General features: G+C 40.7%; 1 protein-coding gene across 1 annotated transcript in view; it reads right to left on the reverse strand.

Annotated features, from left to right (window-relative positions):
• The window catches only part of ldlrad3 (low density lipoprotein receptor class A domain containing 3), a gene marked incomplete at both ends in the record, with an annotated part of 71862 nt that overhangs the window by 15499 nt on the left and 35186 nt on the right, over positions 1-21177 (reverse strand). Inside the window, 2 exons of the mRNA XM_079223677.1 lie at positions 17913-18047; positions 19235-19360. Coding sequence (XP_079079803.1) covers positions 17913-18047; positions 19235-19360 — 261 coding nt within the window. The remainder of the gene's footprint in view (positions 1-17912; positions 18048-19234; positions 19361-21177) is intronic.

Raw genomic sequence — 21177 nt, forward strand, 5'->3', positions numbered from 1 at the left:
GATAACGCTTAATATTTAGGAATGTTGACAATATTTGGTTCTCATCTTGTATGTATGGCGCAGCATTTGGAAGACCTTAAATCTAGTTGACATACATTTCTGTCGTATCTACTTGATCGGTTTCTTATAACTCTAAAAGTTGTGGGTTTTGACATGGAAGTAAAATTCAATAAAGGAATAGTTTTGACATCATGAGACGTAGGTTCATTCACTTTCTTGCCAAGAGTCAGATGACAAGATTGATACCACTCTCATGTCTGCATAACATGTTGTGGTGTTATGTGCTGGATTTATTCTTCCCTGGGGGCAGTGACTTCACTGTGTGTTGTCATCACTGTGAGTTTGCCAGGCAACCACCTGAGACACACTGAGGTCACTGCACCTGGCCATGAAATAGTGCAGCACATTATCCATGTAAGACCAAAACATGCTTTTTTTTCCCGGGGTTTTTTGTTCAGATTAAACAAACAACATACAACGTGACAATTATTGCAGTGTAGGCTTCCAGTCTTTATACTGAGCTGAGCGGCTGCCAGAGGTAGCTTCTTATTTAGTGTGCAGAGAGAGAAAACACGTTTCCACTGCTGGATCTCTAATACAAAGGACTTAATGCTGCTGCTGTGGGGGGAACATGTGAGAGCAGAGAGAAGTGGTACAGAAGAATCGCCTCTGTAGCACAAGGGGGAAAAACCTCTCAGGTATGTTCATGAGAAACAGGCTTTTGTGTCTTGGTAAAAAGATGGGCTATGAATATCACTTTTGTATCACAGAGAATCAGACTACATAGGAGATGCAAAAAAAATCCTGCGTCATTCATTGTTCTATTTGTAACAAGTTGCATGCTTCAACTGAGGCACAGAAGTGGGAGGATCAATTATTTTTTCCTTAAACCTTTTGGTGGTTGTGAAGGCTATATTGTTCTGGAGGAAAAGGAAGAATGGGGAGGGTGAGAGGTTGCTCAGGATTGCTGGGAGGCTTTGACTAAGATCCCCTCCCACCAAACGACAGGTACGGTCACCATGGCAACTGTTCTTTGGGGCCAAAAGGTGAGTTCGAAAGGGGAGGAGGCTGGCTTGAGGGTGGACACAAACTCGCATACGCCTGACGCATGCGCACAGACAGATAACACCCAAAGCCAAGACGTGATGGAGCTGAGTGATAAGACTGTGCAGATTAGGAGTCCTATTCAGGCCAGTGTGCATTTGCAGGCTTCGACCAGCCTCTTCAGGATGAGAAGATTATAAACTGTAACCAGCAGCTAGATCGACAGAACAGCAGGAAGGCTGACATGCAGGAGTCACAGAGACACAGCCTCATCTGACAGCCTCTGTGACAGGGACGATTGACTGTTTATGGTAAATTGGATTTAGTGACTTATTACAATTTTTATACAACACAGAAGTATCACAAGTTGGGATTGAACGTGTAAGAAAAGCGCTGGCTGACATTCACAAAGAATTAGGATGTTCATTAAGCTCAAATGTGAAAATAAAGAATGTGAATGTCACTTCTTCTTCTCTGAAATATAATATTCCTGTCGTAAGGTTGATTTAAGTACATGATAATGTTAAAATATTATGTAAAGACTGTGGAGGAGCATCCTTAAGCATTAAACCCCTGAATTCAAAGTAAAATACCACATTTTCTTTCATTAGAAGTCGGGTACAAGGTCAACTGAAAAAGTAAATGGTACCAGAGGCAACCTGACCAAAAAAACATGATGAAAGACTGTTTGATGAGGAGGAGGATATGGCTGACTGGATCAGCAAATGATGCTTTCACTTTTTACACTGTAAATTGGGCGTAGAACCAAACACTTTCCAAAACATGCAAGCATCTTTTAGGAGGTTTCCATTCTTTCCAATGCTGTGAGAGTCTTTGAAATTGGTAATGCACCACAATGAAACTTGCTTCATTTTTGGCCATTGCTTGATGATTGCATGGTGTTTACATTGTGTTTACATTGTGCATAGGGATGCTTTGAAAACGTCTTCTCTGGAGATGCATTCATGACGACTCCAACATTTGAGAGGCAAGCAAACCTTGGAAGACGCCCATAAAGGTGGCAAGAAATTAATAACGTGTGGTAAATCCTTCCATTATACATTTGCGACCTTGACTACACTGATAAGGAATTGTCTGTTGTTTTACTGGGTAATCCATCTAAAAAAAATGTGTCATGCTTACAAATGATTACTTGGGTGCAGGAAATGATTATTCATTGAAAAACACAATGATATAGTCCTCTAATATATAATCCATGTGTAAATGCCTGTAGTTAGGCTGCCAGTGATCCAACTCTCCAAAGGGAGCTACACATACATACGGTAGTGATCAGATTAGTGCATGGTTCTTGCTGCTTGCTTTAAGTTGAGTGTGCATGCTGTCTGTGCAGATGTCAGTTGTATCGATCGCATGAGTGGCAGTTGAGCCATCAGTCTACGAACGGCTGAGTTTGACCCAAAGTGCACAGGTGGCTGGCATCTATAAAGATGAGATTCAAGCTGGTTAACAGGGTTGCAGCATTTTGTATTAGTGCTGACAACTGATACATTTACAGTAAGCCCTTATCTATGAAGTGAAAAATAAATACATTTGTTAGCATTATGTTTTTTTCTACAATATTTTTTACATTATTTCCAAAAACACAACATAATGTGTAAATGATATCAAATCTAAACACAGAATCATGAAGGCAAGTGCATTTTTCATAGCATAGTATGTAAAAGCCATACCACTGCAGCAGTTTTAACTTGACAAGAAAACCACACACGTACACACACACACACACACACACACACACACACACACACACACACACACACACACACACACACACACACACACACAAACAAAGAATGCATTCCTCTTGGTGGCATTATCTCATGAGAAGCAACAGGAAGACGGTGTTGCAGTGAGTGAAGTTCCAGTTGAGAGCCTTTGATTTAGTTCTCAGAGCAGATCATAGTCACACAGACAAGATTCATTCGGACCTCTTTCTTAATTACAATGCTGAAAACGGAAAAGTTGTAGAATAAATCCGGGTATTTTCTACCTAGATTTATTTTCCAGCTGATTGTGCATACCATTTAATCACTTAGATCACTGAAGAGTAATAAATTAAACCTGCCAACAACTGACTTTTAAACAATATATTGATGCATAAAGTAATATGGTGAGAAAACAAACAAACGGGCCAGTGAATGAGGTTCAAAGCTAAAGGGTAGGCCAGCGTGGACAGCCTACACAAGGCTTATCTTTTAAAGGTACAGTGAACAGCAGCCAACCCGCCCCCACATGACAGGCCCACTTTATCCTGGCAGGCCACGCTGCGATAAGAATGAGCTCAGAGAAGAGAAGGGCACAGGGAAGTCAGGCTGGGATCTGGCTTCAGATCAAGAAGGATAAACCCTGCAAAGACCCACACACACGCAGTATACATACACACAATAATGGATGTACTGACGCGCAAACACGGACACACCAAAAACGTTGTCTGGAAAGAAAAGGCCATGGAGACGGACACAGAATATCATTGTCCACGCACAATGCCAATCCTCCCTTGGCTTTAGTTCTGCCCAGCAGTTCTTCTCCTGGTTAAGAAACAGAGCAAGACCCTTGATACTCATTCCACCACCCTCTCCTTCCACAATGGGCCTGGTCAGGCGGCTGGAAGCGCGAGGAGCCCCTGCGTCTTTTATCAAAGTCAAACAACAGAACAATGTTGCTGAAGGTCTACAGCTGCTGCTGCTCATATCTCTGTGGTCAGCCAGAGGAGAATCAATTGCCTATCTGAGTGATTAGAAGTGGAGCACGATGGTCAGTTGTGCAGCTTGTACATATTTGCTCCGATTGTGACAGTTTGGGTTGAGGGAGCATGGAAAGATTGGGGATCAGTGCCAATGGGGAGGCTGGTACCTGGAGGTCAGAGATAAGGCTGATCCCAGAGCGTTCCCTGAGATAAGAGCTTGAAGTCATGACCTTTTTACATATGAGAAGACAAGGAGGTCAGGCATGCTGTGCGGTCTGAACTAAAAATGGGGAGCTGTGCTGACAAAGAATGAGGAAGGGATAGAAAATAAATCCTGGTTTGCCACCAGAAGGTATACTGTGTGTGTCACCATCTCTGTATGGTCTTTTGCATTCTCCTCAGCTATTATTGCAGGCCAATAATTATCTCGTCTCTCATCCTCTTTCTCTCTCTCCCTGCACGTACATTATATCTTCCCACACATCAAGTGGAGCCCCCAGCTGGAAAGAGCTGACTGATGTCTTCTTGAAGACCAAAAAGACTGAATATTCGATAAATTGCAAATATGTGACAAACAGCATCCTTTGTCACCTCTTCCGCTGGCTATTTACAACGCCAAAGCTTCATTAAACAATAAAAATATGACTCTTCCTGTTGCTGATGGGTTAACACACATTAACACAATACAGCCAATTAGGATCAATGCTTCTTAAATCAATTATGCATGTACTATACTGTATATGTTCGACATGCACAAGAGCCCTGTGGCTTATTGGCAGAATTGAAGAAATGGGGCTCACTGTGAAGATATTTTTCCATACTTAATGTACAGCTTACTTGCTAAATATAGTGTTCTCATTCCTATCCTTGCACTCTCGTTCCCGCACTTTTTTGTTCATCTGTATCGACAGCATTCTTTCCTCTGCTGATCACTAAATCTCAATGAATGTTTGTTTTTCTTTCTCCCTCCCAGATGCCTTTGTTTCCCAGTTTGTCTCTGCCTTTATACGCCTTATTCTCAGCAGGAGCCTCTTTTAATGGATTAGACAGCCACATTAATGGGTTCCTCCAAATCAATAACAGCCAGGCACAGTATATGTTAACGTACACTTACGTGCTATCCTTTCCAACGTAATTGATCCTCGTTCATGCACTCGCACGCACACGTTCGTTTGTATCTGTAATTAATGCTTTTGAGAATATGCACATTTATTCTGGATCCCATCCATCAGCACCAGGCTCAGGCATGCATGCACATATTCTGTAACACAGAAACACAATCTCCAGCCCACACAACCACAGATGAGGCAGACCACACATCACGCTATGGCAGACAGTGCAAGTGTGTCAACTCAATGCCCATCTAATTAATAATGCAGCTTCCAGCTATTCATCATCAGTAGTCTGCAAGAGTCATCTGATACTGTGTGAGGGAGGGAGATCACGTAGCACACTGTGGAGGGTTTCTGTGTTGAGGAACAACTTTCGCAGATGCAATTACAGGATCAAAAATAATTCTATACTACATGCTAAAACTATAAAGTTTTTAAAAACATGTTTTCATAGTAATGTGTTTTTGCAGTCAGCGTAATGTAAGATCTGTTTTTACAAACAGAAGAATGATATCTAAATAACTTTGAGATTTAAAAAAAGCCAAAGTGTGTTTACAAACATAATTTCTGCCATTCACAACGGCCCTGGAGCTGCATGTGCAGTTTACTTTATTGTCACAATAAAAATCACAACTCACAACTCAAACAGTTAATATGTATGCCACTGAGACACAGCAGGCTATAACGTGTGAGGTGCCTTTACAGGCAATAAGAGTAAAACGTTTGCAACATGGCAGAGATAACCCTGAAGATAAAAAGCTCTCTAAAGAACTATGGATGGAACTACACTGTATTGTTTTCTGTCTTATTTAAACATCTGAAAGATAGACATTTTTCCAAATGCAATAATCACACAGAAGAAAAGAAAACTGCTGATAGCCTTCAACTTTCATACACTTTCATTTGAGATTCTTGTTGGCAATGGGGCTGGTTTCGGAACACAAACATCTGGATGACAGCTATGTACACATTTCTCATATAGGGCAGAAATGTCTCTCTATTTTAGTTTGGTAGCTACTTGTGCAGTGATTTATTTTCTCTTGTATTGTATGAAACCGTTTTGAAATGCTCTACTGCACTGTTACTCAATCTACTGACGAACAGACCACTGACCAAAGTCTGGTGCATCAATTGCTCAAATGCACATTCAAATTCATAATAATGTCAATAAGCGCGAGTAACACTTGAAATGCCATTCACGTCCCAACTCATACTCCAACACATAAATAAGAAACACAGCTTTACATCAATATCTTACCACAACTCGATGGAGGAAGAGCAAAACCTTGTATTTGAAAAATGCACTTTTCTGCAAATAAGAAAAAAACGTTCAAGATAAAACGTACATGTGCTTCGGGTTGTGAAGATGTTTAAGAATTAACCCTTAATTCCACATTAAAACACCCATTGAACATGTCACATGAAGCCTATTTTTCTAATCAGAACCCAGGACTCAGTGCTTCACACAAGGCAGCAAATGAATATCAATGCTACATGCTTTGCTACATGCTCTAAAATCTGAGATTATCTGAGACTCGGAGGAGCATGCAATGCATTTTTCAGATAAGAAATTGAAGCAGTGTGGAATATCATTAAAACTGCAACCAAAAAAGTTACAGTAATACCATACTGATTGCTTCAAGTCTGTAGCAGCTGTATCTGAAAATCTGTCAATGTTGGTTTGATCAAAACTCAAATACTAATTCAAAAAGGGACAAATATACATTGATAGACTATACTAACTGTTAATATCACTTTCATAAGGGCTCATATTGTCTATACATTTTATATCAATCAACACAATATTTGTATTTTATAAAGAATTGGCTAAGATAAGAATCAGCTTTTATTTTGAATGTGACAATAATTAAGGCCTTTCTCTTGGGTTGGGAGAGCAATGCATTTTGTGCATGAAATATGTTTTTCCTCTCTGCATCTCTGCTGCAACTGTATACTGTAATTTGAACTACCCAACAGCTGACATATGTATACCACCGATCTGTACACGTTTGTCCTGGAGGCACACTTGTCCTTGGTTTTTGTGCATTCTCTGCACCAAACAAAGCTGCTTAAGAGAAGGAGCAAAGGTGAAATCCACCACACAAATCTCTTTTTAGTGTTCACTGTATTTTGCTATGCCTTGCTGCTTTTTTCTCCCTGCCGCTTGGCTTTCACCAGCATGGTTGTTAACATGCCTCAAGCATGTGGGTGTGCATATGACAGTATCAAACAATGAGAATAACATAAAGAGGAAGAATGGGTGAGGCAGAGAGAAAAAAACAGGATGAGCAGGGTGTTAGAGGGGATGGTGAAAAGACACAAAAAAAATGCTAGAGCAGGAACAGAGTGTTATTATCATCTCAAGCATAGCATTTAAGCCCTGCCCATCTGAACATAGCGACCACAGACTGCCAGAGGAAGCAAGAGCAAAAGAACAGAGGCAAGAGGAGAACGCTCATGATGAGAGGAGACAAGACAGTGGGGCATGAGGAGGTGCAATGGTAAAGAGAAGTGATGAGAAAAGGGTGGAGATGGAAGCCAAATGCCAAAACTGGGAAAAAGTAGATGGGAGGTTAATGCACATGAGTCCGAGAGACGGATGAGAGAGCGTATTAAGGAAAAGAAAGACAACGCAGCAATTGAGAAAGATGGTGCAGAATCCAGTAATTATCATGAATGAGAGCACTGTTGCATGCAGGGACTAATCTAAGCCCCCTCTTCAATCCCTGAGCTTCAAGTAAAACCTCCTTCAAAATCTCATACCCTGTAGTTTTTCTCACCTCCCTCCAATCGCCCGTCATCACTCACAATCCTGTTCTCCATTTTGTTTGCCGTTTTCATCCCTACCTTCTCTCTTCTTTTATCTGCCCTGCTTTGTTTCTGCCCTGCTTTGGCTCGACATCAATCAACTCGTCCTGATCGCTTACTTTATTGTTTCCTGTTCCTCTTTGATTTGCTTGTACCTGTGCTTCCTGCACTTCCTGTTTCAAAGGTTTCTGCGTGATCACTCCCATCTCTCCAGATACCATATTTCCTGCTTACCTTCTTATCTTCCCCTCCACTCAGTACCTGTCTTTAGTGTTTTTTCTCCCTCTACCGGCACCCATGACCCCTTCCCCAGCTACTGTTTCTATCTCCCCGTTTCCCTCCACCGCTTTGTGCTCCCCCTTGATTCCCTGTCTTTTTACACAATGAATCCAGATGGTTTTATCTTTTTTTTTTTATCAATGGCTTTGCCACTCTCCCTAATCCCTCATCTCCATCAGTTTCCCTCTCGCTTTCTATCACTCTCTCCCTCTCCATCTTTCTTCCGCTTCATCGTATTCACACTCACATTTTCCTTTTTTTTCCATCCCATATTAAACCCCTCCCCCCTCTCACAATCCTCTAACATGTCTATCTCTCACACTCTCTGACATGCAATCCCTCTTTCCTCTCTCCAGGGCACTCTCCTTTTTCCTCCGTTCCACTAAAGCCTCCTTCTTTATGCATTTCCCTGATGGATACATGTACACCAAACACATGGATGCTCACACCTCCAAAACACCCACCCACACACACACACACACCCACCCACCCACACACACACACACACACACACACACACACACACACACACCAGCCATTGCACCCTCATCTTTATCACCACCTAAACGAATATCTGCAGTCCATCACACCATATATAATTGGCATGGCTCCTTGTCTGTCGAGCAACACCTTCGGCTCAACCATATCATGGGTGAATGCACACTTACAGTATTGGCAGAGAAAGCATTTGCAGAAAATAACCCGGCCCATTATAGCGAGAGCTGACTGACATCTAATGCATCACTCAAGGGGTGTCCATTAGTTTCCTCATAACAACTGCGCACCATTTGGGTGTGTTGCCACTCTTGGAGATGCATGTGGGGATTATGCTTCCTCTTTGTAATATTTAATACTGAATTAGTTACTGTCAGGTTATCAGGAAGAAATCATGCATGACAAGGTAAAGCAGTAATCAAGCAATGAGACGAGAAGAAGACTTTAGTCATCCAAACCCATTGCAACATGTCAGCCATTAAGTGGGAGCCGAAGAGAGTGGAATTTATGGAGCCACTTATTTTGATAAGATGCACCTGATGCCAGTGTTGATTACTCACATTTTATATTTCAGCTTCTGTTATTCACTTTATTACACCAGTCTTTCTGCAATATTTGGAGGCAGCCTCTAAGTGACTCTGCTACTTATGGATGGCTGCATTAGACATGCCTGAAGAAAACGATAATATGGTCAAAAAAATTGTGGGGGGAAATTAAATTGAGCTCTGGGCACATAACGGTCTCTTGAAAGTAATGCATCTAAACTTCTCCAACATTCATCAAAGCCATCCGAGAGAATTAAATCATATTCAGTGCACCTCTTAGCTCTGGTTTTATAATTTTCTCCATTTTTAACTTAATGCAATTTAAAAATGCAAAAACAGCATTTTCCCCTTCTCTTGGCCCAGAGATAAAAAAAATCTTGTGCAAACGTTCGGAAACATTTCTAAGAGAAACCAAAAACAAGAAATGATTAAATGTTCCTTTTAAGTTATTCTTTCTGCACGCTGAACCTTTTAAGGAATTCATTATTATTCTCTAAACTTTTTCAAAGAAGTAGTCAGAGTACGTCACATCTATTGGGTACTTTAGCAGGGTGACTAATGAGCAGTCAATAGTCTTTCTTTAATAGGATATTGTTCAAGAAAGATAACGGCCTTCTGAGCCTCACTGGAGTTTGCAAAATTTAGAGTAGTGAGGCCCAATTTTCTAAAATATGTAGTGTATTGAAAAGAGCGCAGGTACAGTTAATGAATGAGATGATTTAGATGCAGAGGATAAAAAGGCTTAGACGGAGGGAGCCCCATTCACACAGACACACAGACACACACAAATCTTACTTCCTTTCTGCTGTCAGCCAACCAGTGAGCGTGCACCGAGGGGCCAGAGAGGGGCACGTCTCTCATGCCAAGTGTCCATGGAGCAGGGGAATGTTGCAAATGAGGCCAGGCATGATGTAAATGTACAACTTTGATGTAAATGTGATGCTCGTCGAAGCACAAATCAGTGAGCTGATGAGCTTATTTATGTCCTTTTGGTGGTTTTACATTTTACAGTGCTACTTAAGTAATCAAATGGTTTAAAATCAGATAATTTATCATGATTCAACGTTCCGGGCTGGTGCGTAGCCATCATGGACTAAGCTAGCTATAAACAAGAGATTTACACTATGTTACTATTTAATGAGAGAGAACCTGTACTTTCCTTGGATTCATTCGGCCAAGAAGCTATTAAAGTGGAAGTGTGATAAGAATGTCAACAAGAAGTGACGGAAAACAATCACCTGTGCACCATCGCAACCATAATACACAAACACACAAAAAGTACTCCAACTTTCCAATAGCAACAGTAGAGCTATTGTTCCACCTAAAGTCTGTGGGTGCAGGTCGTCACTGGACCACCATCACCATGGTAACTGAATGACGATAGGAGGGAAAGGCTTTTTATTTACAGGAGCCTGAACAGCAATGGCTGTCTGGTCCTGATTCAAGGACGGGAATGAATCACCCCCCACCCACCCCCACGCCCCCCATGACCCCCTTGTGTGGCCTTAGCTAATGGCAACAAGGTCCTTAAACAACAGCAGCTCTATAAAAACTGACACTTAGCCTTGGTGAGTGGGAGGGAGGAGGGGAGGAAGGGAACGGATGACTAGGAATGTAATATTAAACTCGTGAGGATATATTCTCAGATAAAGAAAAATATATAATATAGTATATATGCTAAATGCTACTGCTAGATCTCCAAACTTAAAATGCTCTTTGCCAATAATGGAAAACAATTAAATCTACAATTTAAAATACAGAAATAGGAAGCAGCACCTGCTCAGTTTAATGTTGTCAGCAGCAGCAGCTAACAACATCTAGCCAACTGCTTGGCCTTTCTCTCCGGTGCACCAACAGCCTCTCAATGCTGCTTTGTGAACAGGCTCCACGCTCACAAAAGCAAAAACCTGAAACTGTCCCATAGTTCAAATCCATGGGCGGCCACATGTGCAACCTCCCCTGTTTGTGCCTGACAAGTGTGCGTTGGCTCTGATAAACTGGCACCATTACATTCCACTCCCACACCTCAGTCTGCTGCCATTATATTCCCCTACGCCATTTCACGCTCCCTCCCACACCTTTTCTCTCTCTGCCAGCATTCAAAGTGCTACTGACGAAGGCCATGAACGGACCACCATCTCAGCGTCACACACGTCTCTACCACAAAAATTGAGAATGGATTAACTTGTCATTTTAATCTATGGCACCTGAATTATTCGGGTACAAAGTCTGGCAGCAATCATTGGGGGAGGACGTGGCCGTGTGAGAAACTATTAGCGAGCTAAAAGGATATCAACAGTGAATGAGTTCTGAGGGACTTTTAATCACTATGACGTTCTTTATTTTTTCTATACGAGCCTGACACTATATATTAATGTCTAGTTTTCTGGTGAGGCTAATGGAGAGGCAGGAATTACTGCTGGGTGTCAGCAGACAGTCACTGTATATAGACAGGGCAGTATATATACAGCCCAGTCTTATTACTGCTGTTTATTGGGCCTGTAAATGGCATGGCTGTGAAGTGAGGTTGTTGAATACATAGTGCTTATGCAAAACAGCAGATGCAGTGCTAGTGGATCTATCGAGTAGTTCTTACACAGCCTTAGGAGGATATAACAAATAGAAAGCTGCAGATTACTCTCTGTGGGAAGGGAGCATCCCTGGAGTTTAAAATGAAGGATTTGACTTCTCGGAGAGCAGCGCTCCATACATAAACCAGAAGGTTAAAAGTATTTGTTGTACTGTCGTTGAATAGGGAGCTTTTGCGGCTATGTGACGATGGTGGACAAAATGAAGCTTATGGTCATATTAATGTTTTAGTTGGACTGAAATTTGTTACAATAAGTCAAATTCCTTTGACAATCGCTGAGAAACAAGTAATTCTCGCTGACAGGCTCATTACAATGTACAAAAGAACGTGGCAAGTGTAATTACACACAGTCATGGCACCCCATTTTTTTTGCTGACACTTCATTTTGCAGATCTTAAGACGTTGTATAGTGCGTGGTGTCATTTTCATCTAACCAATCAGGGTCAAGGGTGATGTTGTCTGCCAATGTTTTGACAGTTTACTCATGTAGCAGATTAATGTTAATTGTCAGCTCGCTGGGCAACATCTCTCTCTGACTGACAGTTCTCTGAGGACCTCGAGGCCAATGATTACTCTGATGGGGTCACTGCCAAAAAGAAAGTTGAACAAAATGTGCGGTGGCAGTTATACTTCCAAAATATTACACACTGCCCAATGCAGATTGAAGCAGTGTGTAAACAAATGCCTAATACCCTTGGGAGTGATTCTGTCGTTGTAAGAGTGACGCAAGATACCATTCAGCAGACAGATTATACATCATTTTGCTTATAATGCATTGTAATTTAAATCATATGTAAATGTGTGTATCCAGCAAACAATGTAAATGCATTCCAAGATGTGTCCTGAATGTAAAAATGGCTGCAAAATGTATGTTGTCCCTTTTGTTCAAAGAAGAAGCCTAATTGATGCTTTGATGATTTCAAAGTACTTGTGCAGTCGTCATGAGTTTACGGATTTTTTTGCCTTTTATTTCTTCAATTATTACACTAATGTTAAAGTAGATATCTCAAGTCTAGAGGAGACGCAGCAGTGAAAGCATACGTCTTCCTCATGTGGTGTTGAAAAGCTACAGCACATTGTGAAACTTAAGCAGGATCGGAGAGCCTTATCGCCACAGCTTCACACACAGTTATTATGCTCAGGAACATACAATAATTGTGACCTTTCTGTGTGTTGTCCACTGAAGGACCAGATGCACATTGAAACATATGCACACACACACACGCACACACACGACCAAAACAAACACATATGATGCTTGTGACTCTACAAAGCATACCTTATCTTCCACAACACACAAAGTCATTGGAGAGCTTTTGATGCCCTCAAACCATCCTCGAGCCCTCTGTTCCCACCTTCACACGCCTACTTACTCCTCACTCTGCTACTTTTCCTCTCTCAAGACAATTTCCGTTTAGAAAGAGGCTCAGGTGAAGATTCTTTGAGACAGAATAGATTTGAGAATGAATCCCACTCTCCCATAGTCACCACACCATCTGATTCTCTTTTGTCTACTTGTGTTAATTAATGTGTCATGAGAGATGCTGATGTGTGCATTTTAAATCAATTAATTTTCTTAAATGACTCTAAGGGGATGCTCAGACTCTTTTACAAAAGCTTCAACTTCTGTGCTTGTCACATTTAGACTGAGTCTTTAAACTCGTCACTCCCGTGACCTTCAGGAAGTTTCTTCTGGAGGTTGCAGTTATTTTTTGGAATTAAATATGCAGAACAATCACTCTCACATCGCACTGTGCCAATGTGTGTGTGCCCATGCGTTCATGCACATGCTTCTTTGGATATGCAGAGTGGTTCTCTTGTTCTCAGCGAGGGCTCCCCCAGCATCTGGCTAAATCCTGTGAGCCCTGCGGCGATGTTTCAACAACAATTCGTTGCAGGGGAAAACACGCGCTCCATCACTGCAGCCTCTATCCCCTGCTATGAGTAGCCCGGCAGACCAGGGAGAGCAATGAGAAGCTCAGCTTTGCGAAACTTGCTTTCATGTCATTTCTGTCTCCAGAGTTACATTATTCGGCCTCGGGGCTCGTCTTGAGACGGATGCTCTCATCCTTCTCGGCTAATCGCTACCCCTCGCTCAGTTCTATTCAAATCCCACCTTTCTCTACCAAATCACCTTACTCTTTGCTTGCCTCCATCTCCCGGCCCATTGCTATTTATTGCTCCTCGCGACCCCTTTTCTGGTTCACTATATTATGTGTATGTGGTGTGCTTTCCATTTCTTTATCTCTGTTATCGGTTACAGGCTCCCCATCCCAACTCTTCCATCTCACTGTGCGATGATTGCACCAATGCATTCATAGACAATTGTGTATTATTACATTGCACTGTTTGCCACCTCTCTGCTCTTTCAAAAATCAATTACCCATCAAATAAAACGATAAACGATAAAAGCGGCTCTGTGCTGCTGTTTGTGTCTAACTGTACCAAATTGTTTGAAATCACAGTGATGGGAAATAAAAGCACTGGAGGCATAAAGAAGCTAAGAGGATGGTGCTGCTTCTGTGGATCTAATTATCCCACACCTCGAAGGCAGGCGAACCAAACGCTACGTCATGTATGCCGTGATGATCTGTCCGCTGACAGGCAGCGTGCTGATCTCTCACTAGACTATTCAAATCAAGGAGACAAATGTGGAGACACTGAAGCAAGTAATTATGGGAAAGGATGAGGAAGAGGAGTTGAACAGAGGAGGAAGTACAGGGCAGGGGAGAAAGTGAGGAAGGATATGCTGTGCTCGGGTGGCTTGGAACGGATATTGTATGCTTATCTGTCACCTGCAGGTTTCTGCTTGCGTATTATAAAGAGAGGCAAAGTCAGAGCAGAAGGAAAGGTCAGAGTGTGTGTGTGTGTGTGTGTGTGTGTGTGTGTGTGTGTGTGTGTGTGCGTGCGTGTGTGCGTGATAGAGAAAGAGAGATAGTTCATGAAGGAAAGAACTGCAAACCCCAGTGATGCCTTCAAAGTGCAGAAGCTGATGATAAAAAATAAAGGAACAAAACACACACAAAGGAAAAAAAGCTGCTCTTCCTCAATGTGTTCTGAAGGTCACGACAACACGGAGCTCACAACTCCTCAACACTCGTACTTTATGTTGCGTTACACATGTTGCAAATAAGTGGGAGAACATTTGGGTCATTTGCTGGTACATTTCTTGGAAACCTAATTGAGAACATGCCCATTACTTTGCTGGACAGCTGAACAATCAGGCATTATTTTGACAAGAACAATATATAACTTAGTACTTTATCATTAGACACCTTAAAACATTTTAGAAACAGAAGCAGTCTGAGGAGCCTCTCAGCCGACCATAGCAGGCCTTTTTTAATAAAAATGCTGCTAACACTTTCTTTCTGTCGAAAGTGAGTATAATAATTTTCCTCCTTAGATCGTCCCCGAGCCCCACTGAGGCGTATGAGCATTTTATGATATTATTTATCTGAGTGTAACTGATTGAAAATGCTATCTGCCACATAATTATTCCTGAATGTTTTGTTTACCTTGATTTTTTCATTGTGTATAACAGAAGCAAACATTCCTTAAATGAATCCCGTATTAGGTTTTCTGCAAACAACGAGTGGTTCATACAGCGTCCAACACAAGACTCAAGACACACACACACACACACACACACACACACACACACACACACACACACACACACACACACACACACACACACACACTCTGCTAGCACTGGAGTTGGAATTGTTCACTTGTCAACGGGGAAATGGAGTTCATGGGACACAGATATCAATCAATATTTCTGCATCACTATACAGCTCTATTCAGCATTCTGTGGCTCTGCATTGAATGGAGCCTGAGAAGAATGACCTAGTGATGATGGAGGAACTCCTTCTTTCATTCTCTCATTGCAAACTAACACAAGTAAAACAATCAATTTAAAACTAACTTAATCAGCTTCACTAATCAGGTAACAAAAACAGAGAATTCATTACTGTTAGCTTATCAAATGTAGATTTGCGGGGTAATAATAATAATGCATTAGCGGGCTAAATTATAATGAGCAGAATAATTATTTGCTGGGACCATTAACCGATCTGTAGTTTGTCAATAGTGTCAGATCAGAGCTATTTTTCACAGCCGACGAAAGCAATACACAGTTTCATTTCATTTTAGAGGATAACTGGTGTTGAAAAGTTTCGCCAGGATTTACTGTTTTCATATTCCGAAGTCAAATGTGGGACTGCCGCAGAGCTCCTTTCCTGTTTATTAGACGCGTTTTGCCTCTTGAGTTTCGATCAACTTTCTGCTGACTTGGTCTATGGCAGCATTGGTAATAACATTACTGCCTTGTGGGCTAGAGATACTGACAGATACTATGTTTTGTATCCCACACTTAGCCTGTTTTGTTATCTCTGAAAGAGCAAATCAGTGTGACAGCAAGACCTACACAGAAGGATAGCGATGCACATGCTTTTTTTGAACAGCAGCAAAAACACTGACAGGGTGGTCCACATCAGGGTTGCTTGCAGAAATCAGGTCGCCTTGCCAGAGGAAGTACAGCTGAAGCGTTGACAGGAGCTGACTGGTGTGCCATAGTGGCAGCAAGAAGCGAGGCCGCCAGTTAAATAACAACGACAGGCCAAATGTAATTTAAGTGGATCTCGCCAGTGAATAAGACACTCTGACAACACTGTTTTTTGTGTTACAATGCAAAGTCAGCACAATGTCATCCGTACCATTCGATTTCACAACATTACACTAATGATGCAATGCTGTGTTCAAGTGTGTCAAAAAGGCAGAGAGGGGAATGTTCACAGCAGCACACATCTTCTGTAGAAAGTCAAATACGTCAGTGGCTTTGCTGTATCTTTATGAATAAATCATTACCTAGGTGACGTTTTCAGAAATATCCGATGATGTGACATATTGAGTGACATAATCTTCCAACTGCCCTATCATCATTTTATCCAGTTTAATAGCAACGCTGTAAATACTGGATCCACAAGCTTTTGCTTATTCTGAAATCTTCTGCAAAGTTTCCGCCAATATTTCCAACAATTATGGCCTGATTATATGTAAATTCAACAAACTGTGGTTTGTCAAAACAGATGACCGGTGGATACAATTCAGTCGGATCTTTTAATTATTCATGCTTGTGTTGTTGTTGTGGATGCACTCAGAATGAAGCAAATTAAGTTAATTTATTTATAGGTATCATTTCAAGATTTCCCTTTTAACTGTGAGAGAAAACTTATCTAACTCCTCCATAATTGGTGTCTCTGCAGCTATTTCTTTAATATTGTGTTTTTCACACTACATTTAGTTTAAAATTCCCCATAAAAAGATTATAATCTAGATCAACATTATTGTGTAATATAAGTGCATGTGACAGTATTGTGATGGTTTGCATGTTGGCACTTTTTTTAAGACATTTTCAGTCACTCATTAATTTCACTATTGTTATACTCCTTCAAAAAGTCTAGTTTATGACAGAGATAATAAACACAGATATAAATACACATATTTTCTGTTTTTGTTTAATATATGGTCCCTCCATCTGGAATTATGAAGTAAACAAACTCTAATTCAAATCTAAATCCTATCACAAATTATGAATCTATATTCAACTTATTGTTAAACCACATGCCTTTACACTCTCTCTGAAGTGATACATTGTGTCATAGCATATATTTGTACATATCATATATGCATGTGAGATATAACTGTTTCATATTCTTATATCTTTCTAATTTGCTACTTATTACATACATAGTACTATATTGCTATTTTTGCATGATGTTTGGCATTCTATACTTTAGTCCTGCTGAACTTTTACATAATAAGAATAACCTGCAAGTAAAAAATGTACTTGTTGTAGCTTTATGATTGACTTTGCTGTATCCTTTCACAATTAGTTGCTGCAGCAGTCCAATGTGCTAATAGGAGTTATTCAAGTTTCTTAGTATTCTAGTGCCTCTCACTGGCTTCTGTCTTTTAAAGGCTGGGGAAATGTGCGTGTCAGTTAACCAATAAAACCCTCAATAACGACAATTTGAAATGTGTGAGTTAACCAAGAAACTCTCAATAACGACAGTTTGAAATGTGTCAGTTGTGCAAACTGTCGTTTTTTAGGGTTTCATTGGTTATTGAAAACCTAAAAAACGACAGTTTGAAATGTTTGAGTTAAAGGCTTATCAGAGAGATCAGGAACATCTCTGCTCTGCTACAATTCACTGTCCTTTGTCGCTAATTCATCCTCATCCTCAGTCTGCCCGTACTTAACTAGATGTTCCATTCCCTCTTTCTTTCCAGCACACGTGACCCTTTCATGCATCGAGTTAATGACCTACCTGCTGTAGTTAGGCAGAGCTCTTCGTCGCTGTTGTCCTGACAGTTGTCCTGGCCGTTACACAAGAAGCTGCGGTCTACACAGTGGCCATTTCGACACTTGAAGCGAGCCTCCGAGCAAACCAATGGGTTGCCTGCTGTGATTGAGACGGGGCAGAGGTCAAGGGTCAAGTGTTAGTTCAAGCAGGGTTACAGTAAGAGGTTTCAAAGTTAACTGAGAAAACACGATCAACTGTGTGAGTGACTCTGAGAAAAGAAAACACTTCACAGCATAAACAAAATATTTGAAAGCATATTTAATTATTATTCTGTCGTGGAGCAAAGTTGTGTTGTGTACTTCCCATCCCATCAACAACACTGATTTGATTAAATGTAAGAGAAAAACATACTACATTTTCATGGGGAATTTTGGAGCAGAAGTAAAACATTAAAAACAGTGTGAGTTACAGTAGTAAATAATTTGAACTGGTGAGGCTGATAAAAATCAAACTAAAAAATACAACAAAATCCTGCCCAGCACTATCACTTTCTTTTATGTTCTGGTCTTTAGCTCCTGCGAAATGAGGCAGATTTATCTCGTGAGAAGATCCAGACAATTACACAGTGGTGACGCAGTATGTGCTGGGAGTGTGGAGCAAAAGCTCCATTTAAATGGCTAGATTAGATTTGTGAGTGTGGTGCCTTGCAGGCGAGGAACACTGCCTCTGACAATGGTGAGTGATCGGCTTGATGCACGCTCCCCAATGGAAAAGCAGGGATGGGGTCATGTGAGGACAAAACAATATGCCTGATAACACACACTATACCTGGACCCCGGTGTTCCTATTGTCCATCATTTCAATTCAATATGTGTAATAACCTGTCTAGAAGGCAAAGCTAGGCCCAAGGCTGAAGACTCGGAAGTTACAAGTGATGCAAACAAATAAAATTACTTAAACTTTATTGTTTATTTAATAGAATTTGTGAGTAGTGAGTGGAGGACAATGCATTCTTTATAGAATGGCATTCTTTTGAAGGGAAGGACATAAAGAAAACCTGATTAACACTTTACGCAGGTTTTCTTTTAGCCATAAAAAAAGATCTTTGCTTGTAAAACTGGTTCGGGGTGTCAGTTGAGTTTTGTAAGCAAGGTCTTTAAATAAATGTTCTTCATAGTGAAACAGAATGAACCGTGTCTTTGCTCAGATTTGACAGGAATAGTTACATATTCAATACCCATCAGTACACAGCTGCAGTTTAAACCGTTCCGACTGGGGCAGATCATGACTCATGGCATGATTAGACAGATTGCTATTATTGGAATTAGTTGTTGTGCGAGACTCACTGCAGTTTTCCTCGTCACTTCCGTCGGGACAGTCACTGAAGCCGTTACAGTGGAAGCGTCCGATGATGCAATGGACACCATTAGCGCAGGCGAAGAATGTAGGGGCACACTTTGACTTGACCTTAGCTAAAGACAGATGGTGGGTTGGGGAAAGTGTGGGAAAGAAAAACAATGGATTAGTCAATGTGATGATGCAGCAATTTTTAATGCACTACATTATGTTTTAAGACAGAATTAACCTTGGCCTTGAAGAACAAAAGAACGGAGGCTAAGTTGTCTTAATGATTTTAATGATAATTAAATAACAGACAGGCATGTTCTAAAATTAAAACAGCAAACCATTAAACCTTTACCCATTGCACATAGTTCAAACAGCTGCTTTGTTATAGAGACTAATTAATTACTCAGCTCTTTTTTTTGTTCTGTAATGATTATCTTCATGGTCTCTGAAGTATGACAAGTAAAGGGTAAGATCCTGAGCACAAAGTACTGATAAGAGAAGAAAAACAAATGAATGACAAAGACAAAGAGAGCAAGTCGTGTGGGAGAGTGTTTGAATGGATTACGCCATTGATCAGCCTAAGCAGGCCACTGGTGTTATCTCCCAGGACAGGCCTGACTGAGACTGAGTGACGAGCCTGCAGAACATCAATGCTTGGCATCCTCCGTTTAGCACTAGCCCCTAGTTTTAACTCAAACACATTTATCTTCCCTGGCAGAAGGAGAAAAACAAGATTGCAGGTAGATTCTGAAAAAGACATCAGGAACTAAAAGACCTTGCTTTAGCTCAATCTCTGTGACATTAGAATTGTAAAGCTCAATGGCAACTCCAAAAATATATTCAAAAGACATCCAAAACTCTATCGTATCGGGACTAAACAAATTGGGATCGGTGCATGCCTATTGGAGAGAGAGAAAGCAAAAGCTACCAATTACAGCTGAGACATTTACATGATAGATTTTAAACATTACAGAACAAAAGGATGGCGCAACCCACACACTCAAACACACAGGAGGGGGAGAGTGAGTGGGCATGCATCGATATTTACAGTTTATAAGAATGACCCACATGTGTGTGAAATACAGGATCATCGCTGAGACCTCGGTTTCTCTACTTGTGGGTTATTCCCTTCCAGTGTATTATAATGAAAAAGCTTAAACTTTGTGTGAGAGCTACTCCTTTTGTATTTGTACTTATTGGAGACTAAGGATGCACCGATACCGACACTAGAAATCGGTGACAAATGGGGCGAATCTATTCAATAAAATTCTATATTTATATACGATATACATAAAATGCTGGAATTGAAATGGCACCAATTAGAATTTGAATTGCCATTGACGTTTTTTCAAGTTGCTGGTATACAATGTAGTACTTTGACAACCAACAACAATACAGCTTGGTCATATGCATTTATCTGTTGCATTTTATTTGACAACGTTAGGATATAATTTTTTCGGTCATGCCGGATGTTGCCTTACACATACTAGAATAATCCCTGTCACTTCCACACAGTGAGTATTGGATCAGTACTTGGTATCATCCGATACCCAAAACTCTATCGTATCAGGACTGGACTTCCTTCCTGCTGCTGTCAGGCTGCACCAACTGAGCTTGCAGTAGAACACAAATAACACTTCAAACACTTCAACCTGTGCAATAATAATCTTAATACACCGTTCATATATATATATATATATATATATATATATATATATATATATATATATCAAATTCAGTATTGTAGATTTTACTGTTTTCTATTGTTTATTATTTATATTACTTGCTTTTTTACTATGTCTCTTGTGTGCACTTTACCCTGTTTGCTGCTCTAATCTTGAAATTTCCTTACTGCGGGACTAATAAAGGAATAAAGGAATATCTATTGGAGAGAGAGAAAGTGAAAGAGACCAATTACAGCTGAGACATTTACATGATACTA

The sequence above is a fragment of the Taurulus bubalis genome, assembly GCF_910589615.1.
Source record: "Taurulus bubalis genome assembly, chromosome: 9".
Taxonomy (NCBI): domain Eukaryota; kingdom Metazoa; phylum Chordata; class Actinopteri; order Perciformes; family Cottidae; genus Taurulus; species Taurulus bubalis.